We start from the raw sequence: 27865 nt of genomic DNA, 5'->3' as shown, positions 1-27865 counted from the left end.
GATTTCTCACTTCCATGTTATTCTCAAACATATTTTTAAGCAAAGCAAAAGCCCCAATCATCTGGCTGGTTTAATCTGAAAGCACGTGGAAGACCGGTTCCTTCCACTCCTGCTCAGATGAAACCCAAACACAGATTCCCAGACTGGGAGGGCACAGCCCTATCTAGATGCAAGGGTGTCCTGCCCACATGATCCAGGTAGGGCATGTGACCATACCGCTGTGCATAACACACAGCTGAAGGATGTGGCTGATATGGTCTGAGGGACTGAAAACAAAACAAAAATGCTTTGTGAGGGGCAACTATCTTATCACAGAATTATTTTTCCATCTCAGAAGTAATTTAATTACTTCTTTAAGCAAGAAGCCCGAGTTCTTAGAGCTGGCTCCCAGCAGACCCTTCAGATCCTTTTTTTTTTTTTTTTTAAAGATTTATTTTATTTATTCCATGTAAGTAAGTACACTGTAGCGGTCTTCAGACACACCAGAAGAGGGCATCAGATCCCATTATAGATGGTTGTGAGCCACCATGTGGTTGCTGGGATTTGAACTCAGGACCTCTGGAACAATAGTCAGTACTCTTAACCACTGAGCCATCTCTCCAGCCCAGATCCTATTCTTCTTAAAGAGACAGCACAAACACACTTCACACCACACTTGCAGCACAGTTTCAGTGCTGGCTGCCAGACTTTCAGTGTTCCCTGGACAAGCTCATCAACATGACCCGGGATGCCAGAGCAAGTACCTTTAACTTCCTGTGCCCTACCTCCAGCCGTACTGTGCCAGGGCAATCTAATCGACGTCCGGAGAGGAGCATTTCTCTGTCCGTCTAAATAGCTCAAGTCTTCCAATTTGGTAGAACTTGTCGCTGCAATAGGGAAGCAGAACTGAGTTTAAGGCCATACCTAAAACTACTGTAAGTTATAAATTACTAAATTACTAAGCAGCTCAGCTCCACTTGCAACAAAGTTTACCTCGGGATAATCATTTGCGCCAGCTCATGTTTCCGGCGTGACTGTTAACTTGAAAAATGGAAACAATTAAGCACTACTCATTCTTAATGTTATGTTGATCTGGTTGCCAGGATTCACCATTATTCCTGGAGAGAAACTGACTTCACTATAATTTTTCTTAATGGAAAACAAAACAAAACAACAAAACAAAAAAAACCCTTTGACAACCAGCGTCATGCAGCAGACCAGAGCCTACTGTTAATGCATGGGTTAACACACGGGTAACGTCAAGCTATTTTCTGCAGCTCTGGGAAGCTCTGTGCTGTTTGGAACACCAGTCTTTCTACTTAACTAAGCAGATCCCGCATAGTCCACAGCACTTAGAACAATTAAAGGCTAGCTCTTGGCAATAAAAGTACAAAAACTATCTTATTCTGAGAGAGAGAGAAAGAGAGAGAGAGAGAGAGAGAGAGAGAGAGAGAGTGTGTGTGTGTGTGTGTGTGTGTGTGTGTGAAATATGTGTGTATGTGTGTATGAAGCCAGGCATGATGGCGCACATCTTTAATGCTACCACTTGGGAGACAGAGGCAGGTGGATCACCATGAATTCCAGGCCAGCCTGGTCTACACAGAGTTTCAGGCTAGGTAAGGCTACATATTGAGACTTTATCTCAAGAACAAAACAAACAAAAACAAAAAGAACCCAAAATATATGCATATATAATTTATATTGATCATCATTAATTACAATTAAATATATCATACTATATATTACATAACATATTATATCTAATATGATACATTAGATATTTTAATGTATTATCATGTTTATTTCTGACCAAGACACTAAGGTTCACAGCATGTAGGGATCTAATAAATAGCATTAGGGTCAGCAATGGGTAAGCACACATAGTAATTCCAGAAGTTACATTCCAAGGGCTAAGCCTTTTGAAGTCCCTAGGAGGACTGGGGTGCAAAGTACAAGATTCAAACTGGGCAATGAGACTCTAAAAACCCTCATGGCTGTTAGCAGCATTGAGCTCCCCCTGAGCAGCCTCTATCCTCAACCCTCCTGTTTACCCTCTTGTTTCCCACTCTTCATTCTCTCAAAGCACCAAAGTTGAGGAGAGCCTCAGGCTTGACCAGTGCCCCCTTGCATATCCCCCAAAAACAGCCAAGCAAGTGTTCTATCCACTGCCCCTCCCAGGCAGCAAGCAACTGCATCTTACCTGTGCGTACCCACTGCCTAATTACACACTGTGCAGATGGTCAGAGACTATGTACATCTCTGGCAGCAGTGTCTGCCGGTGACCCTAGTGCTCAGGTGATGGAGACACCGGGGAGTAATCAAGAGGACAAACGGAGTGACAGCCCCAGGCAGAAGTTTCAGACTGGCAGGTTAATCCTCAAGCTTCTCTACAGATCGCACACAGAGGGAAACTTCCAGCAGCGACTACAAGGCCACCCCCAGCCCTCCAGGCTTCCTACAGAAACACAACTTGAAACCCAATCCTAGGTTCAAGCCCGAGGCCTGGGATCCCAGCTCCTTTGGGGCTCCAGCAGAAGGCGCCATGGCAGCCATAGTCCAGAGCTCACTTGAGAGCCAGGACTTTGGTTCTAAGGAGTACAAAGACACACGGAGTTTCAAAAGGCTTCTGTCTCCCCTTTCCCTGATCCCTTAGAGCGTGACATTCACTTTGTAACTTTGTGACAACTGAAAAGACTTAAAAAAAAAAATGACTATGAAAGACATTGTAATGAAAGCACTGGTTGGGTCGGGGAGAGCCCTGTGTGCGTGACACAGATGTCGGAGATGGGGACACTTCAAGTGTCTCTGTTTTCAGATTTCCAGCACCAGTGTCTGTACCAAAGTCCTCGGCAGGGCAGGCTGATTCCACACTCCGACCATAGCCAAGAGCTGGCATGGAGCACAGCCATGAATCCCAGCACTCGGGCGGCCGAGGCAAGGATCGTGAAATGCTGTTAGACTAGGGCTACAGGGCGAGATTCTTTTTCAAACGAGATGTAAGCATGGTTAAGATGAGCCAAAAGCTTCAGTATGGCAGGAAGCACTGACTGCAGCAAGCTCTACTTCTTGGGGACATTTTTGAAGCCACCAAGACACCTGAGATGAGGAACAGTGAGGTCTCAGCTGCTCAGTCACAAGTTCAGGCACTCACTCCAAACGATGAAGCCATGATGGACCCTTCCACAGAGTCTCCCAGGCTCACGTCAGTCTACACAATAAACATCTAAAATGCAAAAAATAAAAAAAAAAAAACCAAAAAAACCAAAAACAAAAAAACAAACAAACAAACAAACAAAACCCAAAAACAAAAACATTCTGGACCAAGAGAAATTAGAGGTTAAATAATTTCACACAGTGAAAACCCACTGCTACCATCTTTGTGTCTAGGCTATGCACACAGGCACATAGGAGCCCACCCTGTGCTTTACTTCTGCATAAGGAGCTCATCACGCCATAGGAAAGTGCTTGAGGGAGAGTTTTCTCCTAATCAAGGTAAAGAGTAACGTGAGATGATGCTCTAAGCTGTTTGTTAACATACCAAAGGTACGTGCCAATAAGTCCTAGGCAATCGCCATTTCGTATTTCAAGAAGACTGGAACTCAGGTGGTTACTGCGTTTGTTGCTTTTCTAGAGAACTCCACACAGTGGTCTCTGATCCACTCAGAAATTGTTTCAAAAGATTAGACAAATGGTCAAAAAACAGAAAAATCCCATGAGCTAGAGAGATGGCTCAGTGGTGAAGAGCGCTGGCTGCTCTTCCAGAGATCTAGGTTCAATTCCCAGCTCCCACATGGCAGTTCACGACTGTCTGTAACTCCAGTTCCAAGGCATCTCAAAGCCCTTTATGGCCTCCATGGATACTAGGCATACACACATGGTGCATAGAATTACATGCAGGCAAAATACCAACACACACATACACACACACAAAAAAATTTTTTCAATAAAGTAAAACCTATTGGCCAACTTCTAGACTAGCCAAGATGCAATTTTAAATGCTTTGAGGCTTAATTTTTAGTGAAGAAAAAGTGCCCATGTTTCCTTTTGATATAATAGGCAACGCTTCAAATTAATCCAACTCTGAAAAACACCTTCGCCATCCCTAATCCTAGTCTATTTAGTTTTAGTCTTTGATTTAAAACAAAACAAAACAAAACAAAAGAAAACTCCTTGTTCTCTACACTTCTCTTCAGGAGGTGATCTTACAGACTGCCGCTGTCCCTTCACCACAGATCCAGGTCCCATGTGGACAGCTATCACAGAGGCCTAGCACCAGCTCTCACTCCTTCCTACCGAGTGGAGCTCTGGGCTTACATGCAAGCACTTTGACAAGATTTCACTCCATGGCCCGTCACATTTGATATTAATACTAAATGTCTGCAGCCGGCCTCATAGCTGCAGGATACACAATGCTGAGTACAGCTCACACAACTGGACAGTATTCCTTTCCACAATCTTGACACATGGTGCTGTTCCCTCAGTTTCGGTGGCAGGAAGGTGGGCAGTGAAGAATCTACCAGACTCTTTGCTTGTTAACAGAAGCACAAGGTAGGACAGCTGCCTATGTCTGCATTTGGTTTGCAGTGCAATCCAAGAGCAAAGCCATTAGGCCTCAGAGTCTGCTCCAACCCAGAGGCAAATCCCACAGTTCCTAGGGAGGTCTAGCTTGAGGCACACGCGGGGCGATATCAGGTGAGCACAGCAGAAACCGGACGGCTTTGCTCCTTGATCCAAACAGTCTCTGAAAACATCAGCTCACACCCTCTGTCGCTTTGCACACACAAAGAGCTTCTGGCAAGGCACTTCACCCACCAACTGAGTACTGTCAACATGCTAAAAAGTAAGTTTCCGAATTTTAAAAAAAGATCGGTTACCCTACAAGTGACCCAGTCACCATAACTAGGTAACTACAGCCTAAAACATTTTGAGTACCACATATTATGTTAAGTCAGTGATGGGGATGGAAGGGGGGGGGCGGGAAGGGCGTGGGGTGGAGACTGGGAGCTTTTGGAAGAATCATCAATCTGTACCCATAATGCTCTCCACTACTCCTCCCTGACAGACAGGCCAAATCCCTCTTCTGGAACAAGGCCACTTTGCTTCCTTTGAAAGTGAATTAGAGTTGTGCCTCACAACTTTTCCATTAAGGCCATTTATTTACCAGCTGCTTCAGAATTCCATCATAAAAAACACCCAACAACAGGCAGAATGACCTAGCACATATCGAAGGAGCAGCATAAATTACCGAAAGATCTTTTGATGTACAAAGAGCCAGCACGGTAGCGAGGGGGCCATTTTTTAAGCACTATGCTGGTTATAAAGAATTACCTGAACAAGTACCTCTTCAGAATTCAGCCTGAGAGCAGGAACACAGAAAGGAAAGACCTTCAAACTGCACAAGAGTGGAGCTGCACCCCCTCCCCCCTTTCCATATCCCGTGTTTGAAGATGGACCACGGGCCCATCCAACTCTCAGCCATGTCTCCATGTGTGTGTATGTGTGTGTGTATGTGAGTGTGCATGTGTGTGTGCGCATGCATGTGTGTGCGCGCGTGTGTGCTTGGCCCTATATCTAGCTGTCACAGCTTGCTCTCGCTCCCACTACCGCACACACTTTCATCTGTGAGCTCCCTTACAGCTAAATTTTACAGAAGCATTCGACCTCCCAGCTGTGGTGAGCTTTAACTATAAAAAACAAAGTTTCAAAGTTTAATTAGAAATCCTTTGATCTGGTTATCAACTTCACTTTAAATAATGCCTGTTATGTCAAGATATAATAAGGAGTCGTAACTCACACACGCTTAAAAGAAACACTAAGGGCAGGGTTACAGTAATGAACTTTTTCCCCGTGTCTACAAAGAGCTAACATTCCAGATTTAAAGCAATACAGAGTAAAAGGACCACTAACAGACCGTGTATGCTTACAATGAGTACACTGAGGCCCATGGAAAAGATCACCCTGCTGGCTCGTGTCTCGATTAATTTTCTGGGTAAAGAAACGGAACCCAGGACCTGAGGCTTCGGGGAGAGGCATGGCCTTACCTGCAACTGAGTTGGGCCGTGGCATTATTAGCGAGCCTGAGCTCTGAGAATAAGGGACCGGACCATCTCCAGCTGAGGATTCCGCCTTGGGCAGTACGCTCTCCGCCGACCCAGTAGCCTCCTCTTCTGCCACTGGGGAACAGTTATCAGCCCTTCGGTCATGAAGCACTCCCTTCTGAACCCCTAACCTCAGGCTTCCATCTTTATTCCACTCCAGACTGGAGCCACTCCGGTCATCATTTTCCGATGAACTGGTAATTGTGGCTGAAATGAGAGATCAAAATACTTTGAAAATACTTTGAAGGAGTCTAGGTAGAGCTGGACGTGCTGAGAGTTCACACACACACACACACACACACACACACACACACACACACCCCTCCCCAGGACCAATGGAAAGTTTTCTGGTCTGTTCAGATTTTTATCAAAGTATATTTCATACAATGTATCTTGGCAAATTAAAAGAATGTTGCTTATCAGGGGAAATAAACTGCTAAATCGCTCTACAGGAAAGGGAAAAAAACTGATAGGAAGATAATGAAAAAGCTGACAAAATATCTGAGATTTAACAGTAAATCTATATAATGTGGAGATAATGAATCTTCCCTTTAACCAAGATGAATTTGCTCATATCTCATTAAATTCCTCTGAATCTTTAAATACCCAATCCCGCCAAACATTTGCTGGGGAGAAACACCAGTAACAAAGAGCTAAGGGGGAGAAGATGCAGGACAGAGAAACAAAGATGCAATTTAAAGGTCAAGAACCGGATCCTTGAAATCAGCAACCTTAAGGCAGGTTCAGCAAGGTGCAGAGAGAACAACTGGTTTTGTAACAGGCAGATGAAAACTTGGTACGACCAGTTCAGGGAAAGGACCAGTACGGGAAGGTCTGCTCTGGTTTTAGAATTAAAATTTAACTTCTAAGAAAGCAAACCAGAGCTGGGAATGGGGGATGGGGAAATAGTAGAGGGAGGAAAAAAACCAACCTAAAAACATCTAGGTAAAAGCACAGAGGGGTATGGGGGGAGTGAAGCCCAGTACTCACCCTACGCAGCAGCTACAGGTAGACGCCCCTAATTTTCAGTATTCAATGCCCTGTAACCACAGGTCACCTGGCCACTCGGACGGCCCCAACTGCTGACCTAATGCTGGCCTGTGTCCTTGAGGATGGGAACCGTGCCCACTAATGCTCTGCTTGGATCCCAGCAGCTCGGGCCTCTGAACGGGATCTGGGCAAATGGGAGCGAGTTGGCCAGAGTGCACTCAGCCCCAGCTGCGTGCGGGGAACAGCTTTACCCACACTGTGGAGAGCACACGGTGTCAGCAACTGGTAATTAAGGCTGGAGAGTTTCAGCTCCGGGACCAAAAGGGCTGAATGGATTAAGTTTTCAAATGTCCTTAAAGGTTTAGCAGACAAACCACTTCCTTGCTGTCGCCATGGGACACCTGACCACGATTCTATGACTGTCCTTGCTGCTGCAGCCCGGACACACTGGTTTCTGGTTTCTTCCTATACGTAAGCCCTCTCTACACGTGGGAACCTTTGTAGTGTACCTACCTCAAGTGGACCTCCATTTTTGGATAGTGCGGTATGGTAGGGTGGGCATTGTAAATGCTCAATTAATATTTGCTAAATGAATGAATGCATGCATACATGAATGAATGAATGAATGAATGAGCAATTAACATTTCAATTTCACTTGCGGCCGATGCTATCCCCCACTGACCTCACTGCTACCTCCTCAGGACCCTTGGCCTCAAGCCTATCCAAAAAAGAAAGCCAGTATGAGTGGGGTCTGTTTCAACTTGTGGGAAGTCAAGATTATTATTCCAACACTCCCACATGCGTGTGCTAGCAGCAACACGCCATGCCCCCATCTTTCTGGAATCAAGCCAGCCTCCAGTTCACATGTAAGCAGAACACGCGTGGTGACTCCGCCCGTTGTGGAAGTGCTGCTGACGCTCGCTGGAGGTCTGCTACACGCCAGAGACGGGCTAATGCTTTTACGGGAACGGTTTAACTTATTAATGAGTTTATTGTTTATTTATGGGAATTCATTATTAATAGTAACTCTGTCCATAAGTTAAAAGCATAAAAATACAATCAGTCCCATAAAACAAATTGTTGCAAATCCAGTATTTGGGATTCTGAGTGCTTTTCTTGAGCCAGTAAGTTTTCAAGGCTGCTCCAACATCAAAATGATGGTAAAATAAAAGGGGAATGGGATGTCCAGACAGGGGGGTGGGGTGGTGGTGGTGGGGTGGGTGGTGGTGATGTGCTCGGTTTCCCTGTCTTGGCTATTGTATTGGTGGCACCCGTCCTTTAAAAAAAACAAACAAACAAAACAACACATCTCAGGGTGATCAACACTTTTCTACATTTGCTCTCCTTCAGTACCACGTGCTCTTCAATAAATATCTCAGTTCCAACTGCCACCCTAAGAGGAGGAAGAGGGACCGAGACCACCCCACTTCTTATTACAAGTGACAGCACAACACACTTGCAGCCTCGGGGTTCTAAGAAGCAGCTGGGGACATCTGGACGAGCCAGGTCTGGGTTCCTTGGTGACAGCATGGGCTGAAGGCTTAATTCTCAGAGAGGGACAAGGTTCTACATGGCCTCCAGGATGTGATGGGTGGAAACCCTCAAGCCCTGGCGGTGAGAGAAAGAAAAGTGGATGAGAGAAGGTGGCGGACAGAGAGTGCAACTTTTCTTGCTTTTTATTTTGTGGTACTGGGTGTCATATGCAGGGCCCTGTACCTCTTAGGGAAGTACTCTACTGCTGAGCTACAGCCTTAGCCTGAGCTAGCCACTTGAAAGGGAGGCTAGAAAGGGTTGGGAGCCGGCAGCAGGAGACTGTAATGAGGAAAGGCGGCCCACTGGCCACACTCAACAGGGCACGGAGAGCCGGTGTCCGGAGACCCCTGACGCCCAATGGCATTGCTGTACTGCACAACTGCAGGCAGTGGACTCTTGGCTCAGCTCAGCTATCACTAAGTCCCTGAGGCAAACCAGAGGGGCAAAGAAAGGCCAGTGATTCCATTTTCCTTGCACACTAAAAGCACACCTCATAGGACAGGTCCAGTCTTCTAGAGAGAGAGAAAGCAGGCTCTCATAATAAATAGTTTACTGCTGCAAAAGATTCCAGGCCAACAGCAGCATAAACTCCTTTGTAGATTCTTAGCATGGTCACTTTGGAGAATATGTGTGCATACACAGCCACACACACCTAGGGCAACATCTTAAATATGAAGACTTAAAAAAAAAAATTCTGGGCTGGAGAGATGGCTCAGTGGTTAAGAGCACTGACTGCTCTTCCAGAGGTCCTGAGTTCAATTCCCAGCGACCACATGGTGGCTCACAACCATCTGTAATGGGATCTGACGCCCTCTTCTGGTGTGCCTGAAGACAGCTACAGTATACTTATATATAATAAATAAACACATCTTTAAAAAACCAAAACTCTCTACAGTATGGTTTGGGAGAGATGGCTCAGTAGTTAAGAGCATTTGGTGCTGGGGACCTGAGGTGAGAGACATTGCCACACCCCCATCAAGAGGTTCACAACTGCCTGTCATTCCCACCTTCCGAGGATCTGATGCCTTCTGGCCTCTGTGGACACCGGCACATATGTGACATGTACACAGATATATACAAATTCAAAATAAAAACAAATTTTAAAAAATATTTCTAAATATGGTTTGACACCACCACCACCGGAAAGATAGTCTGAAATCGTCTAAGCATTCACAATCCTACCATTTCCGTCCAGCAGCTGGCAGAGACGCCAGTCTTTATCACCCACCTGTCTGAACCGCTCTTCCACCATGGACACAGCACACAAAGCCACGTTCTATCAAGCTGTCAGGTTAGACTGTGCCCCACAATGTGGGGTAAACAGAGCCAGGTGACGCTCACGACAGACTTGGCGTACCCTCTGCTCTCAACTGTATGCACTTTGGAAAATCCTGTACCCCCCAGGGACAGTGGTCTCTCTTCCTCTGTAGTCACTGCACACTTATCCATCTGCTCAATCACACATTCTCCCAGAATACCTTCCTGAGATACAAAAGCACACATCGACAAAGAGGATCCTCGTGACATCCGGGAAGAGGTGCCCAGGCCAGAGCCCACCCCACTCTGCAGAGGCAGGGACAGACCTGGACAGATAGTGGCACGTCCAACACCAGCTCGCCCCTCTGTGTAAGTAATGCATTTGCAAGACCTCCCTGGCTCGCCCAAGCTCAGGACGTAGGAGGGGCTGCATAGGTGGCTGTGGCTGCAGGAGTGTTTGCTGTCATCGGGTCATCCACTCAGTCACCAAATAATGTAGTGAGTAAAGGTAGACAAAAACTGCTCTCTCCTCTGCTTTTCTTCAGCCATCCTTGGCTTTAGCTCAGCTTCTATGTTGGACGTATACTTAAAATGGAATCGGGGGGTGTAGGTCCAGAGCCAAGTGTCTCACTAGGACTAAATGACACTGTGGGGTTACAAGGGCATTAAGAAAGTTAGGCAGATTACAATGAGAATTCATGCCTAGCCTGGTGGCCAAGCTTCGGCAGCACACAGCAGTGGGATCCTCTTTGAGCTACAGAGGAAAGGCGTATACACATCCTGTGGACACACATCTAGAACAGGATCCTAAACACAAATGCTTGGGGATCCAACCTGGGCTCCACACCCTTTGAGAACCAGCACTGTGGATTCTCCAGGTGCACAGCATGAGTGTCACCTCACGCAACTGTGCTCCACTGGGGGCGCGACATCACTTCCTGACCGCTCCTGGGAAAGCAAGGAAAACTGCGTGATCCTGACTTCTATCTTCTCTCTGGTCTCATCTCCTTTGTCTGATTCATACCCTCAAAGGAAACTCCTGGTTCACCACACATCTATGAATGAGCGCCGCTTATCCCCTCGGGAGCAGTTAAGTAATGAGTATCCTTAAGAAATAACGTGCCTACTGCAGTGGTTGACACGCCCGGCGTAACAGGGCTTACGGTGTGCCAGGCTCTGGTCTAAGCCCTTGTCATATCTTAACTCACTCACTCCTCACACCATCCTCACTGACAGGAAAGCCCCACAACGCCCGAAGCGTCACACGCCTCAGAATGCTGTTATTCTCCTGCCACACTAGTTCCAGAAACCCTGGGACATGTACCCCAATGCACAATAAAATATGTGCATACACTACTCTAGTTCGTTTACTAGGAAGCACACACCCCAAAATATGCATTTTTAAATGAGGGGAAAACAGAAATTACAATTTTCTCCCAGCACTGCCTAGGTTGTCAGTCATTCTCACAGTCAAGAGCTACAGAGAACCCCACCCTTCCCTGGAGTTGGAAACATCTAAATAGGAGGTCACAGTCAAATGCCTCTTCAATGATCAGCACAACAGTTCTTCCCCCTTCCCGGACAACCAAAGACAAAGGAAGCAGCATTCAAACATTGTTCAGTGGGTACAGGGAAGAGCTTCAAAGTTAAAACATCACAGCGACGGGTTAAAAAATCAAAGAGGAAAGAAAAATAATGGCTGCTCACAGAAGTGGAAGAAGGGAAGAAATAGGCTAAAAAAAAAAAAAAGGGACATCCAGCCTTTTTAGAGCCTTCCTTGCCCTGACCAAAGGAAAGTCACTGACCACTTCTGAAATTACACTTCAGTGCAGCAAAGGAACTCTGAGGCTGAGAGCCATGGCAGTTCCAAGTCAAAGCAGCCCTGTAGCAGTTCTCTAGGTCCCCGGACAGACAAAAGGTCTCAGTCCTCTCCTTTGGACTCACACCTCATACCAACAGTTTGCTCAGGAGAGATTCCCAGAGCACAAAGGCAGACTCTGCTCAGCTCAATTCTTCATGGCATCGTCTTTCTGGCCAGGTATGCAGAACTGTGTATCTTTCAAATCCCCAACCCCAGGCCAACCCCACTACACGCTAGCAAAAAACACACACAACACACACACACACACACACACACACACACACACACACACACACACACACACACAGGGCAGTAGTTCCTGGCTCACCTGCTCCCAGCTCCTAGTGTCTGTTAGTTCAGCAAGGAGAAGGTTACCTGGGAAGAATGCAAGCTACCCCTCCTGCCAGAGGGAATAAGCAGATGGGGCCCTGGAAACCTTCAGCTCCAAGGACTGTCTGGCCTCTCCTCCTGCACAGCCCCAGAATGGCAACCTGGCACTTCTGGCTAACCCTGCCCTTTGGGTGTTGTGCTGGGAACCCTGTGTACTGGATTGTGACAGCCAGGTCTCTGTACCAGATCTCCGGGCTCAGTACTCACCCGCATTGCGCAAGGTATGCTTTGCCACAACATGCAGCAGGGCCAGGGACCCGGCTGCAGTTCTCAGGCATATTCATCAGGCCTTTCAATTGTGGAAACACCTGAAGGAATGGCGGCAGGCAGGGCAGTGTGGGAGGGAGAGGACTGGACCCGCCTCTCTCAACGAGAACACTGCCACAATTGGATCTGGCCTGGTAATGAAAGTCTCCCGGGAAAGTCTGAGACCTGGATGTGACTTTTTCTACAAGTTACACGGTGCTTTGGAAAATCTATACACGGGCTACATCCACCATGGAGCTTTAAGCACACTCAAGTGATGCCCCAGAGCTCCATGCTCCTTGGAAAAGGGCTCTTGGCAAACGGTGGTCTGTGTTATTACGCACCTAGAGCCAGCACCTTTCATGGGAGTCGTCCAGTCAGACAGTGTCAGGACTAATGACTTCATAGTCCCATAGGTAGACAGCTTTGAAAACAGATACTGTGCCTTACTTTTTATTGTCCCAATACTGAACAAGCGTGTTCCTGGCACACAGCAGGTGCCCATACATGCTTGCCAGTAGCCACAGAACAGCCTGAAAAACCCAAACACCCAGAGCGAATGCAGTCAGTGCAGATGCTGTTGGCTGGAACCGCCAAGGATTTCTCCCCACATTTACTATGTTACCAAATCGTAAATGTAAAGAGAAACTTCCCTTCCTTACCCAGGAGACTTTAAAAGGCTTCTATAATTAACGATGATTTTTAAATTGCAGGCAATGTAGCAAAATGACTATTAACCCAGATTTGAAACATTCTAAATAGTTATTACCAAATCAATTTCAAAGCATTCTAATTTTGGAGCGGGAGGCGGGGGGGGGGGAGATACAGGTGGCAGCAGGGCAGCATTAGTATAAAATCAAAAGGGTGGGACTTACAAGTTTTAAATGAAAAGAAAAGTACAATCCAATTACCACATCTGATCACCTCCCTGGAGACACAGTCACAGAAATGAAGAGACTAAGGGCCACCTCCAGAATCACTTTCATTTCACAAGGCTAGGAGGGGGCAGATAGAGTCAACAGAAGATAAAAGGCGGTCCATGATGACTTCTTATGTTCTAAGCAACTGTTCGCGGAAGCAAATGTTAGCACATCCCACCAGGTGGCATGGAGGTATGGCCCAAGGGCCCCACAGCTTAGCATGAGCCATTCTCAAAAGAGAAATATTTCCATGAAGGTATTCCCATCAAAGCTTACATTTGCTCCCCATTTCTAAGTGAGCGAGGGGAAGGGGGACAAATATCAGCACCCCAGGAAAGCGAAGGGAGAGAAACAGACAGTGAGCTGAGATTGGCATTCACCACCCACACCTGCACTGCCTTGGAGGCCGCAGACCCCTGTGGTCCAGATTGGAGGAGGGGGTGAGGGGGAGAACGGGGCATGCACAGAGCTGACACATCATCTGGGAGAGACATGAAGAGTTGGGGAACAGGGCCATGGCACAGAGCCCTCCAGTCTTCCTGGACTTTCCCCAACACGTCTCTCAAAAGCAACAGGTGCAGCTGCTGTAAAATACTCGAGCAACTGAGAACCTGGACAGGCCAAAGTAAGCAGTGAAGAAGGGAATGGAAGGGAAGAGGCTTTCACCTCTTCTCCACCCTCAGCCAGAGTGTCTAATGGTTAGACTACCTTGAAATCCTTCTGCTTGGGATAGCTACTATTAATAAAGAGGAAGAATCTTTACAGTGTGGTGGGGTGTGGTTTTGTTTGTTTTTTAAATCTTGGGGCAAGTGGGACAGCTCACCTGCTACACAAACCTGGCAGCCTAAGGTTGATCCCTGGTACCCCATAAAGACAGAAGCGGGAAAGTGACTCCATCAGGGTGTCTTCTGACGGTACACGAACAATGTAGCACATATATCCACAGGCACATCAAACATACACACACACGCGCGCACACACACACACACACACACACACACACACACACACACGCACGCACGCACATACACACATTCACACACATGCACATACACACATGTATCTATTTGTGTTGAGAATTGGTTCTAATGCTTTGTCTTAATTTGGCTCCCAAAAGCCCTTCTTTCAGACTCTGAGGGTCCCTGCCCCCAGCTGGCTTTGATTGGTAATAAAGAACTGCCATACAGCCAATGGCTGGGCAGGGAGATGGAGGCGGGACTTTAAGGGTACTAAGGAGAAGAGAATGCCCTGATGGGGGAGCAAGAAAAGCAGACTTAAAGGCCCACCAATATGTGAGATTCCGGGAAAGTGGCCCTAGGGGCCATTCGCCCGATTGGGTCTGGGGTAGCAGAGATGAAATATAGATTTTTAAAGATGTTAACTCAGGATTACTGGAGGGGAAGTGCGTGCTAGCCGTGGGGGTGGGGCGGGTGTTTAGAAGTACAGAGCCATTGAGCATATCAAGGCATATCAAACTAGGTGGGCGCAGTGCATCGAACCGGCCAGGAGCCAAAGTGGATACACAATCCGCCACTACATATCTATATGAATGAAATTCTGGTAGACAGGCCAAGATTAGTTTGTATTTCTTCTCCTCGATGAATCTTCCTAAGTGAAAAACACCTATTTTTCTGGAAGTAAGTATACACATTTAAAAAATCTATCACCATCTGGATATAAAAGTTAAACAGATATAATTCAGAACATGCCTTAAAACACAGTATTTCTAGAAATATTCTGAAGGTCAGATTAGTTTATATATATTACTTTATTTATATGTATAATATAGTCTACATAATAATAAATTTATTATTCAAATGTATATATCAGCTTTTCCCCCTAAACTGGGATTAGCACAGATTACAATTCCATTTCTAACTGTTGGAAGCAACTTAAAGGAGTGTCAGTAAGAAAACAGTTTTCTCAGGCACAGAGGAAACACCTTGGAAGCCTGTCTCTCTGTAAAAGCTTTTCTTTCACAGCAAGTGACTACGAGTTGTTTTTACTGTGACTGGTACATCTGGGGTTCACATTTAGCGGGTTTTCAGGCTGCAAATTTGAAAACCAGACACTAACATCCAGGTAAGGCCAACGCTTTCAGTAAGTAAACGGTGGGTGCCAGAAAAACTTTTCTTTAAAATAAATAAATACACTCAGAGGACACAGTTAATCCCAGCCGCCTAGCCAGCGCTCCTACACGACAGAATCACTGCACTTCTAAAGACTTTAATGTTGGGAGAACCTGAACCTCCTGAAATAGGATAAAGCCGGGCTTCCTTCTGGATCACATGACAAAGTTGGGAGGGGGCAGAGAAGTTCATTAAGCCCTGGTCCCCCAGAGCAAGAACTGGAAGGGGGCCCACTGTGTTCTAACGGTCACTGGCCCCTTGCTAAACTATGGAAACCCAATGCAGACGGGTTACCTGTGGTATCTGAGGAAGCTGCCCGGGCATGTGGCAGCACAAGCTCCCTCTCCCTGCATCTGCTGGGCCGTGCGATTTAGGTTAAACAGGATCATGCTGGAAATCAGCCTAAGTAGTAAGAGGCGGCTGAGGAATTTAAGGACAGGTTGGCGCTTTTTGAAATGTCCCCTACTGCCCTGTCCAAACTGTGCTCAGAACAGTACTTTGAGCCTCTCGATGCCCCCAAGCACACGATACGGAGGAGGCCTGTGTCTTGCCTGCCACACAGCCTTTGCCATCCAATGCTGGCTGCTGGCCGTGGTTCGAAAGGCTACCCCTACCTGAAATGGAGAGAGAGTTAAAGGAAAACAGCCCCCCCACCCCCTCCAGGCAATAGATAATTTGGAACGTGGATCCTCGCCAACACATTCTACAAAGGAGATAGCAGGGCTCCCAAAGTGGGAAGCTAGGGTGCTTTCTTTACCTTTGATTCCACCCACTGAGACCGCGGGCCTCTTGAGTCTTTTACTTTCTTAGATACCTGTGATTCCCCCAAGCGCTGGGACCGCAAGCTGCAGCTCATAAACTCGTCAAGTTCTTCAGAGCACAGAAAACACGTCGCACGCAATCACACAGCACCCGTTCCTGTCAGCCCAGGCTTGGGAACCAGTACAGCCTGCACAGACTGCAGGAGGAGACTGCTCCTCCCCTCCAGCCCTGCCACTCCTGCCTCGGCAGACACCTGCAGCTCAAGTCGGCCTGGAGAGGAAACTCTTGCTTCTTCTCCTTCTCCTCCCTACCACACCTTGGCAACAGACTTTAGTGCCACAGGTCACAGAGGAGAGAGAACAGGGGCACGCGTCACCAGCACAGCGCTTCTCTCATCTACCAAGGGCCTTGACCTATGCAGTGCAAGTCAGGTTCCCAGGAGTTGGGGTCTCCCAGCTCCCACGAGAGACTGCTAAACCCCCCACCCCCACTTTCCCACTTTCCGGTCAATATTTTCAGCTCTTTGTGCTTAGTCAAGTTAAGGGAACGTAGTGACCAAGGGGCAAAGGGCCACTCACTATGGATGACATAAATGATCCTAAGAGCTTAAGACACCTGATATTAACAGTGTTAACCAGCCTACTCCAAATAGGAATCCTGAGTAGTTCTTTACAAACCAACCAGAAGTTCCCTGCTTTGTTCGGTGCCATTGCAGAGTAGCACCTTAATATCCCAGAGTTGGAAAAAACATGGCCCCCACCCACACAGAGCCAAAATTAAACAAGTACACTGAAGGAAACTGCCGTAGTGCCACGAGAGCATACGATATGGAGCCTGATCAGCAGAGACTGGGGGAGATTACGTTAAATCAAGTGTTAGTTAACAGCCTCCTGGCAGCTTGATCTCTCACTAGCAGGGCAGAAAGCTAAGTGAGCGCCTTTGCTCTTTTGTATAAATGCTAGTAGGGGGGGGGGGCTGGGGATGTAACTCAGTTGTGTTTCACTTAGTTCACATGCACAGAGCCCTGGTCTGATACCTCACATTGCAAAACAGGTCAGTTCTAAAATCTCAGCACTGCACCTGAGTGAGAGAAGAGACAATGACGGACGGGCAGCTCTGTTACTAACACGATCGTAAACGTCTGACTTCCAGCTTGGATGGCACCTTTAAAATCAAGACATAAGCAATGCCAAGTCTGGAACTATAACAGTAAAGATGAGAAGTCTGCTCCAAACAGGTAGCCAAATCCTTCAAGGGAGACTAAATCCTCAGAAGGACAGGGCATTTCAAGAGCTAAGGAAGTTGTGTGGCTACCACTGAATTCGCATCAAAGGCGTCTGTGGAGGAGAGCGCAGAAACGGAGCACAAGGAAAGCAGTGATGCGGGGAGACCTTGCTGAAATGAATTCATAAAGCACGAGAAGTGCAGTAGGTGAGAACGCCAACTGGCTGGATCAGCTCAGGGAAAGGCCTTGGCGCTGGAAAAGAAATAAATACATAAAAGGGATTTGTGGTAAATCCTCCATTCATACGAAATTCCCCAAACCAGTTCAACCACAGAGAGAAGCAGGCTGCTGGACGAACAGGCACAACCTGGTGAACGTGGGGGGAAAAACAGGATGATTTCAAACCGGTGGAATGTCACTTGTGGCGATGGTGACAGCTTGTAAGGACAGGTGCTTGATTTTGAACATACTAGGAGTTAACCGATAGTTTAAATGAGTGAATATTATATGCAAACTACAGTTTGATGCTGCAACGAGTGCAACATAAAACAGGTTCATAAGAATCCAGTCCCACTGAGATCAGTGGAAGATGCCTCCTGGCTTAAGCGGAGTCCTTCCCAACATATGCAGAGCTCTACAGCGAGCCCACGGCCCAACCTCAGTACTCTCTTGGGTGTGGGGTGGGCGCATCCTCAAAGTCTGACCTGGATAAACTCATGGTTTGGCTTTTAAATTATACGAGGATGAAAGCTTAAGTGACTGGGGCCCAGAGCTCTATTTGACTACATATTGACATGGATGGGGAGCCAATGAAAGATGATGCACAACGATTCCTCAAGGGCTGTTGTGAGCATAGCTCAGCAAAGGGAAAGAGGAGACCCACTGTGATATCAACACCACCGCAGAGCAGAAGGCTTGAGTGATGGCTTGGGGTCCCACCCATCTGCACGCCTAGGCTGGAGGAGAACAGGTGAGCTACATCACTGCTCAGTCCCTTCAGGATCACACGAGCAATCCTTTCAGGATCACATACATGGACACGGACACCCTTAGAGTCACCGGCTTCTGATCACACAAGGAAGTGTGTGAAGGAGTTAATTCAATGTTGCTCAAGCCCGTTAGAATTCAGGCTTCTTACCCTCAACTCAGCAGGACGGTATCTACCATGAGGCCCGGGAAGTCTTTCTCAGAAAACCCTGGCTTCAAAACAGTGACTTGATCCCATTATAAGCATCAGAGAACACAGGCCCTATAGGTCACCAGGGGGGAAAGCAACCTTGAGAATTGGCTGTGAAAATCGCTTCATATGCAACCATTTCATTACCCTCTATGGTGCCCTAAGGGGACCTGATGACAAGGAATGAACTGACCAGGAAGGTGGGAGGGTTTTTTAACTTCACAGGACCGACCTGATAGGGTGTTTTTGTTTTCTTTTTAAAAGGGGAAAAAAAAAAAACCCAAAAGAAATAAAAACATATAAGCCCAGTGATATAAAATAAACATCGAGGAATACAGGAGCTGAAATTCATTCTCTCGGCTGCACGCAGCCCCGAGCTGCCAGCAATGAGCAGGGAGGGGTCTGCAGTTTGACCTTCACGGACCACAAGGAACCCCTCTCATGAGGTGACTATGTGTGCTCCGGCTGACGCGCATCGAGCCATTACATTACCAGGCAGTGCACTTCTTACCTATAATTCCACTGTCCTTGCTCTCCAGGGTGGAACTAGGGCTGCTAATGGTCTCACAGGGGCTTTTGTTGGCTGCCGTCTTGCTGACACAGCTATTCAAGGTTGAGCAGGGGCTATCGGTGCTGGGAGAGGCGGTGCTGCTTGTCAGTGTGGAGCAAGGACTGATGCCTTGACTCAGGGCTGTGCACTGCAAGGGGAAGGAAGGGAGGAGGAGTTAACACGGCTTACACGGTGCGATTCGACACATGTTTTTGTTTTGGACGCTAAAATGATGAAACTTAAACACAAGACAAATGGAGACAGTTTTTAACTTCTGCGGCTAAATAGGGACAGACACGGTTTTCCAAATGCTAAAGGAAACGTGGTCTTTGTTCTGGCTGCCTCCTTTGAGGAGGTTTCACCAGAAGGGCAGTCTTAGCAATACTTCAGTGGGAACACAAATTCATAAAACAGAGATGGCCGACAGGCAGACTTCCTTTCATTTAAAGCCTGCAGAAGACAAATGGGTTATTTGACCTCTGTGCGGGAAACCTGGGGACCGTGTTTCTATAATGTTTCCCAAGCACGGCAGCCTGATTCTATTCCTGAAGATTTATGAGCTGTGTGTTCAGGAAAGGAGACTGGTGACCACTGCGCTCAGTCAATGCCTCCCCAGCCATGCTTCCTCACAGAGACCCCCTGGGCGGAGGGAGGCGGAAGTTCTAACCCTCACACTGCTACTTGCATACTCAGAGGTGGCGGGAGCTCCTGAGACAGAGCATGCCTCCCTGAAGGATGAAACATCTGATTCTCTCCCATTTTCTATCTACCTCATCTCCTATCAATATTCTCTTCGTCCCACTGAACCCTCCCCCTCGCCCCCAAATCCCAGCAGCTGAGAGAGCACAGAAAACCTTAGACCAAAGCAGTCTATTGAGAGGAACAGTGCTCTCAAGACAGAAGTAGCTTTATTATAAGATGAGTTCCAGCCACGAAGTCAGGATACCCTGGGCCATGGCTGTAAGGTTAACATGGACATTTTCTTAAATTCGGATTCCTTCTGTTTGGCCTTAACTACTTCCCCTGCAGAGACCCAGAGAAACTGCTGTAATAGATTTCAAAACACGAGTGCCCAGAGCTCATCTGACCCAACAACAAAGTGAGCCCCCTCCTCCCGCACACGCTTGTAGGGTGCAAGCTAAGCATGTAGGAAATGCAGCCTCTCTCTCCGGCATTACCATGGCTTCATTTTTGTCTTCGATGGTTATGTGTGTGGCACTTGGGATCCCCTCTCCCAGTAAAAATCCCAGTCTTGTCAACAGTTCCTGCGCTGCTGGAGAGCAGCTCGGTTCATTATCCGCCTTTGCTTCTGGAACAAAGAAAGAAAACATGAGATCCAGGTCTGGGGGGTTCCGGCTTCGCATCGGGATGAGCTAGCACTCAGGCTGCTTGTCTGGAGTTTTCGTGCACCCTCGTAAGATGCACACCAAGCCTGACCTGTCCTCCAGCAGTACATTCTAATAAAGAGGCTGCGGCAGGCCGAGAAACCCGCCACAGAGAAACTCCAAATGCAAGAGGTGAAATATTTGATCTGAAAAAGAAGATTCCCCATGTCGTTATTCGACAGCACGCCGGCGCCTACGTCACGTGAAAAGGGAACCATGGATGGGAGTTTCTGCTTCACTTTATCCCCAGAGAGCACTATATCGAATGCCAGAGGAGACCAACGTTAAAACCCAAATGGTGTGCTCCGTCAGGACTTGGGTAGAAAACTTCCATAGCAGTGAGATTCAAAGCCCAGTTCCCACTCGGGTGCTGATTCTAAGAATCCACCTGAATCAGAGGCGGTGAAAAAAGTCATGAGACAGGACCTAATGCCCTGCTGTTCGTGGCACACAAACTGTTCATGCCCCATGAGAAAGGTTCTCAGCAAGCTGCACATAAGGATAGGAAGCATGGTGTCGCTAAGGCTGGTCTTCTGGATTTCTGTACCAGAGAGAATGTTCATGTTGAAATTTACTTACACACAGAGCTAGAGACTAAGCTCGAAATCAAAACCTAAGGGCACTTAGATTTTGTCAATTATGGCTGGCGAGTAATTATTTTCGACATTATTCTAACTCCTCTGTCACAGCTTAAGGCGTCCGTTGGGATGAGATTATATACAGAGGCTAACCAAAGCTAGAACTCAAGAACAACTTGCTTTGTTCGCTCTTTGACTTGTCAATACATAGAGACCTACACACGTCTGAACCTCTTTTGCCAGCATGTGGAAGCCGACAGACGAGAGAGAGTGGAGGAGAATGAGGGCGGATAACAGCCACGCTGTGGGCTAACATCGCCACCACCATGTTCAGCTCTAACTTCATCTTTCGTAAGCAACTGCAGAGTGTAGGTGGGCAAAAGTTGCGTGAAAACCATATGGATTATTCCTGGCTACCCTTTGCCATGCCATGTACCCAGAACGGCAGCTGTGAGAGAGACCAGGCTGGTGACATCTTCAAAAGAAAAGTCACACACCACTTGCTTGCTCTCGAAAACCTCCCTGTTCAGGGCATGAAGAATGTTTGCAAAGTAGATATTTTTTGAGTCACTCTAGAACTACAATAGTGAGACCACTCTGTGTCTAGAGTCCTGATGTCTCTAGATCATTTGGGTTAAACTCATAATATCCACGGGCCCATTCCAACACAGGAGAAGGGAAACACCCCAGGCCAGGTGAACCGCACCCCTACCACCACCCTAGAAAAAGTCCCTTCCCACTAGAAACTTCAAATCATAGACCAAGACTTAAGGGAGATGGCACTTGAGAAAGGAGGGGGGAAACCAAATCAAATCAACACAACCCAGGCACACCCAAGGGCTGAATCGAGAAAACAGGTTCTATAGGTTCTCCCCTCACCCCCACACACAACAACCTTCATCCTCCAAACCTCACCCTTGTGCAGTTGCTTCAGGGCTCAGAGAGCTCCTTATCTTAGGTGGCAAGACGACTGGGGGACAGGGGACCAGATGAAGATGGAAAGGGAACTAAGTGGGTGAGGGGGCAGGCCTCGGCGGCTTCTCTACTCCGCACCTCTCTCTCTCTCCTCAAAACAGTCTCTACACTGTGACTGTGTCCCAGCCCCAGAAAGTCTGGCTTCTGGTTCAACCTGAAACACTCTGGGGAAAAAGCCAGAAACTCCGCCCTGTTGGCAGCTGGTACAGAGGCCGAAAGCAGCTGAGCATGCTTGCTTGCTTGACTGCTACAAAAGTTACCCTGCTGACAACGTAGCCTATGGCTCGCTTGGGACTAGTCTGAAAGTTCTAGATCCTGTGCAGGATCTGTATGCAGAAGACGGACATTACTGCTCCATGGCATAGTCACGGCCACCTCTACACTGAACCTGCAGATAGACACCCCAAATTTTCATACAGAAAAAAAGAAGGAGAAACCCACAAAAATCTAAAACAACGAGTCAATCAGGCATGGTGGTAAAGGCCTATAATTCCAGCACTTAGGCTGAAGAAAAAGGACTGTTGGTGTGGGACTGAGACCCGCACCTAGGCTACATAGGAAATGCAGGACAGTTAGGGCTACACCTGTCTCAAACCCAGCCCCCCAAACAAAACTAGTTATTCGAATCTCCATGTTCAAATGACTTGGAGAACTGTGGAACTCTAAGCTTAATGGCTGAGTTGAAAAGACACATTACAATTCATGATAAACATCGGTGTGGCTCTTACCAAAGTTCTGAAAGCCTACTAGGGTTGAAGATGAAGAGACACACATTCCTTATTTGATTTTGTATCCATAACATCACCAAAATTTCGTTTCCTTCCAGAGGCTTCCCAACTGTTTTATTTATTTGGGGGTGGGGTGGTGAGGGAAACACTGTTTTTTCTAAACTTCATCGGAGTGACCATCTCCTTAGAGGGTCCACTTCAGACTGAGCTCCTTAATGCTCACTAAGCCGTTCATCTCTCTGGCCTAGCTCACAGCATCTTCTTCACCCGGACTTCCACTCTGGCAGAGTTACCCGAGTGGAGAATAACAGTGCAGTCTGGGAGAGCAGAGGTCTGGAAGCCCATGTGGTACAGCTCCACTAAGTTGTAAGGTTAGGATTGTCCTTGAAGCTTCTTTGTGCTCCAGAGTGATCCAAACTGCATCCTACGGAACGTCTCGGAACAAAGAGTCTCTTCTCAGTCTTACAGCTAATATTAGTTCCTTCACCCATCATGGGGATACTTTACCCAGTATCTGTGGAGTAAAGACCGGAGCAGGAAAACACCTAATTTCAGCTCAAGTGTCTCAGATTTAAATATGCAAAGACTTTATGATGCACAGATGTAGAATTGCGTGAGCTGGCCTCACATAACCCCCACTAAGCAAATGAACAGTGACGCTCTTATCATTAACACACTCATGGAACCCTCAGTGTGGAACCCTTGTGGAAAGTTAGCCCACGCGGAGAGTCAGAAGGGAAGTTCATGGGTCTCTTCCCTCCTGCCTCTCCTAGCATTTGAAGCAAACATCAAAGAACAGCCCGTTCGCTGACTCTCCGTTACGGCTGCCATCGCTTCAAATCTTTGGTGTCCTTCACTGTCCTTTTCTTCCTCTCCTGGCATCCCTGGAGCCAGATAACTCCTCTGTACCAAGGCTATTAGAGACCTCTTCTGGTCATGACCGTCTCTCAGAACTTCAATCTCCAGATTGCTGACGTGGCCATGCCCACTTCCTGTAGGTTGTGAACCTCAAAACCAGCAACAATGCAAGAAATATCTTCCAAACCACAGGATGCTTAGCGCCCTGCCAGCATTTCTAGCTGGGCTGCACTTCTCCGCTAGCGTCTGAGTTTTTGGTTTCACACATTTGCATGTATTTTCAAATGTGCTTATATTTCTCTCCCCCCTCCCCCAAATAGGACTGGCTATCATTTTCATGGTCCAGATAGCTTCTTCTAAACTCACTATTCCAGGAAAAACTCTGTTTAGTGCCCACCAAACGTTCTCACTAAGATCCACACATAAAGGTTCATTTCCCAGACAATCTCCCCTGCTCCTTGAAGCAGACACTGTTAGAAGCCTGCTGGGACTAAGATTGCTAATGGGGATCTTCTCCCTCTGTCTTTGGGTTAACCCAGCTAAGGTTCTGTCAGCCTAGCTTGTCTTTTCAAGGACCAACTCCTTGTCTCAGTGAGTCCTGGTGTTATCTTTCGGGCCCCTCTGCCGCACTGGTTTCAATTATTCCTTCCTGTCTACTGTGTTTGGGTTTGCTTGGTTCCTGTTTCCCAGACTTTTGAGGTCCATGATTTAAGCCCTCGCCTTTGTGGGGCTCGCCTGCGCTCCTTGGTGCTCATTCCTTAGAGAAGCAAGACAACTCTTGGTCACTCACCAGCTAGGTGACCTTGAACAACTGAAATACACACAATTCCTAGGGTATCTGTTAATCAACTGTGTTAAGTGAGATGGGCCCTGGACCAGACATCGGGAGGCCTTTTTTTTCCCATGGCCTTACACTGAGCATTTCAATTTCTTTCTTTCTTTTTTTTTTTTTTTTTTTTTTTGTTTGTTGCTTTTTGGTGTGTTTGCTTGCTTTGGTTTTTGAGACAGGGTTTCTCCGTGTAGCCCTGGTTGTCCTGGAACTCACTCTGTAGACCTAGCTGGCCTCTAACTCAGAGATCTGCCTGCCTCTGCCTCCTGAGTGCTGGGACTAGAGGTGTGCGCCACGAGGCCTCGGTTAAACTTTGAATTTCTTTCTCGTTAATTCTCCTGAGCCACCACAATCCCCTCTTCATTTCCCAAAACTAGTATGTTGCCAACAGCTCACCTGCGTGCTAATTCTCTGTTTCCAGGCCATACCAGTTAAAGAATGCTTACCTACAAGGTAGCTTTAAGCTCGTCAACTCGTTCACCCCTGTAGTTTGCTCCCATTGACCTCCCCCTCCCACACTCAACCTGCGGAGATACGTGTCTGGGTCTGTCAGTGCTGGGAACTGAACACAGAACCAAGCTCTCACTGTCCTGCTGAGGTACATGCAGTCTTCAAGAGCTGTAACTTCAGAAACAGAGGACCCTTTTAAACTAAGTGCAGCCATTCTCCTACCCCTTCACCAAGCCCTGACGAATAGCAATTTCTTAAAGGTAAATTCCAGCACAGACTTTAATGTGTACCAATTAACTTTCTGTGCTCTGGTCCTGTAAAATCCAATGATCTGTTTTATGGGTTTTGTTCTGTTTTGTGCTGGAGAATTAACCCAAGGCACTGTGCATACTAAATGGGCTGGCGCTCTACCAGAGAGCTACCCCCCGGCCTGCTCATGCTTTAACGGGATCGTTTAGCCATGCAAGATTTTGTAACATCATAGATTGGGCCAACTGGGAAAACGCTGGTTTTGCAAATCTTAAAAACGTTGGCACATTTTATTACACAATATCAAACCATCGTAATCATTAATATTACATGAGCTCTTAACTGAAAAATCCCAAGAAGCTACCAAGCACAATGTGACAGGCGCCAAGTTCCCCCCAAAAGTAACTTTCATTTAAAAGGTCGAGCTTCAGTGTGATGGCTAATCCGGGAGGTGTCTTTCTGTTTTGTTTGTTTCTTTAATTGAAGTGACAGGCTTATTTCTTGCTTGTTTCATCCCTTTGGAATAGAGTGTGTGATAAATGCTCAACTGTGAACAATCACGGTTTGCCAATCATTACTTCAAATAAATGTTGTGTTTCATTCGAAAAGCTGCTAGTCTGGCTTGCAATTCAAATGACGGTAAAATGCTTTACCTGAAGACAGCTATCAGACAGCGCGGGCGGGAGAAATGCTTTGTGCGAGTCTCTTACTTCACCACCCAGAATACTAAAAAGATAGGTACTCAAGGGTCAGGATTTAATAACACTAATTATTTTCAGTGTCTTATCGGGGGAGTGCTGGAGTGTATGTTCAGTCCTGCGAATGCAAGCATGCAGCATTGAAGATGCTCAAGAGGCGGCTTTGACAAGAGGTGCTGAAGTTCTGCTGAGGAACAGTTTTAATTGTTAGGGAGAGTTCCCAGCCTCACTGTTCTGGTTTTCTTGCCATTGCTGTGACACATTACCAACCAAAAGCAACTCAGTGGAGGGAAGGGTTTATGCTGTCTTTCGGGTCATGGCCTACCACTGAGGGAAGCCAGAACAGGAACTGGAAGCAGAAACGACAGGGAACACTACTCACTTGCTTAGCTGGCTTTCTTACCCAGAGCCCAGGACTGCCTGAGTAGGGATGGATGCCGCCCACAGTGGGCAAGGCAATCCTACATCAATGAAACATCAAGACAAGCCTCCGCAGAGAGGCCCGTGGCCAATCTGATCTGGGCAGCTCCTCAACTGAGACTTCCTTCTCAGGTGACTGCAAGCTGTGTCGAGCTGACACTAAAAGCTAACTAGAGAGGACACAGAGGTCGTGTACTCGACACACGATATACACATCACAAAAGGACTTCTTAGGAAGGGACTTGTAAAACTGTCAAGAGTTTTAGAAAAAATAAGTCCTGGGCTGGAGGATGGTGAGCAAAAAAGGTCCTTTCAAATCCCAGTTGTATGCATCTGTAAAATCTGTCCCTCTTGGGGAAGGAAGACAGCTAAATGTACTTTACTAAATAAAATAAAATATATAAATAAAAAAAATGTATAAATATATATATTTAAAAAAAAAAAAAAAGAAAAAGAAAAAAAATAAGTCCTCCCATTCCTAAGTTAAAACCCAACCCTCAGTGTGACAGAGCTAGAATAGGGGCCTTTGGGAGGTGATTAGGGATTGGAAATGCACAGCCCCCCTCAATGAGATTCACGTCGAGTATAAAAGAAGGACCTTGGCGATCGCTCTCTGCAGCATGAGGTCATAGGACAAAGATGGCTACCCAAGAGCCAGGAAGGAGCCTGCAAAACCCCCCCCTTTTTTTTTTTACCTTCTGGGCCTCAAATACTGTGGGGGTGAGAGGGAGGGAATCGGTTTCTGTTGTGGATAAACTACTGAAGTGAGTAGTGTCTCTGACATAGTACCCTAGACAGACTACCAGGTAAACCCTAAGGCACGGTGCATCGATTAAGCCTTTCCTGTGCTCAGCATCTCTACCAGCTCGACCGCCAATTCACCAGTTTATAATCATTGCCACTCACACTCTGAATTACAGTCACTTTGTACACAGGCCTTTAATCCCCTTCCAGACACCAACGGTCAATGAGAGAGGACCCCATGCATACTTGATAACTCATCTCAAACAGCACCTAGCAAAGGGCTTTCACAAATGAAAATCCACTGAAGGAAACAAAACGAACAGCTCCTCTACTCCCAGTCTCTCTTCCTTTGACATGTACCAGGCAAGTCCACTTCGACATGTCCACCAAAATCTCAACCAACCATTAGAACAGGGTGCACTGCCATCTAAAAAGCTGAAAATTAAAGATACACCAGGCTGGGTGTTACCTCCTCGGGAAAGGAAGGAGAATACAATTGGGGGAAATACGGTGATTTTTATTTCTAAAACGAGAGAGGGAATAGACAGATGCCATTATTCTTTGGTCTCCTTTCTTCCTTACATCATTTCAAATGTATGTAAAAATAATTTAAAAAATAAAGGATTCAATAAATAAGACCAGACACATTTATCCCAGAAGACGACCTCTGCTCTCCATAGGATAGTTTTGTGCTTAGTTAACTGCTGCTTCATGCATGGTGTTTTATTCTTGGTTTGTCTTGGATTTTAAGACGAGGTCTTGCTATGTAGCCTAGGCTAGCTTGCGACTCACTATGTAAACCAGGCTAGCCTTAAACTTCCTCTCTACAGCGTG

At 46.9% G+C, this 27865-nt stretch overlaps 1 protein-coding gene across 1 annotated transcript in view; it reads right to left on the bottom strand.

The window, feature by feature from the left end:
- Tanc1 (tetratricopeptide repeat, ankyrin repeat and coiled-coil containing 1) overlaps positions 1-27865 on the bottom strand; it is a 228616-nt gene that overhangs the window by 54435 nt on the left and 146316 nt on the right. The window contains exons 6-9 of the mRNA XM_032903343.1: positions 20296-20426; positions 19079-19265; positions 6021-6284; positions 765-866 (exon numbers count right to left, since the gene is read on the bottom strand). Of these exons, the coding sequence (XP_032759234.1) occupies positions 765-866; positions 6021-6284; positions 19079-19265; positions 20296-20426 (684 nt within the window). The remainder of the gene's footprint in view (positions 1-764; positions 867-6020; positions 6285-19078; positions 19266-20295; positions 20427-27865) is intronic.

This window comes from Rattus rattus, chromosome 5 (assembly GCF_011064425.1).
Source record: "Rattus rattus isolate New Zealand chromosome 5, Rrattus_CSIRO_v1, whole genome shotgun sequence".
Lineage (NCBI taxonomy): Eukaryota > Metazoa > Chordata > Mammalia > Rodentia > Muridae > Rattus > Rattus rattus.
Note: the sequence above shows the minus strand (reverse complement) of the source record. Positions and strands in the feature narration are given on the sequence as shown.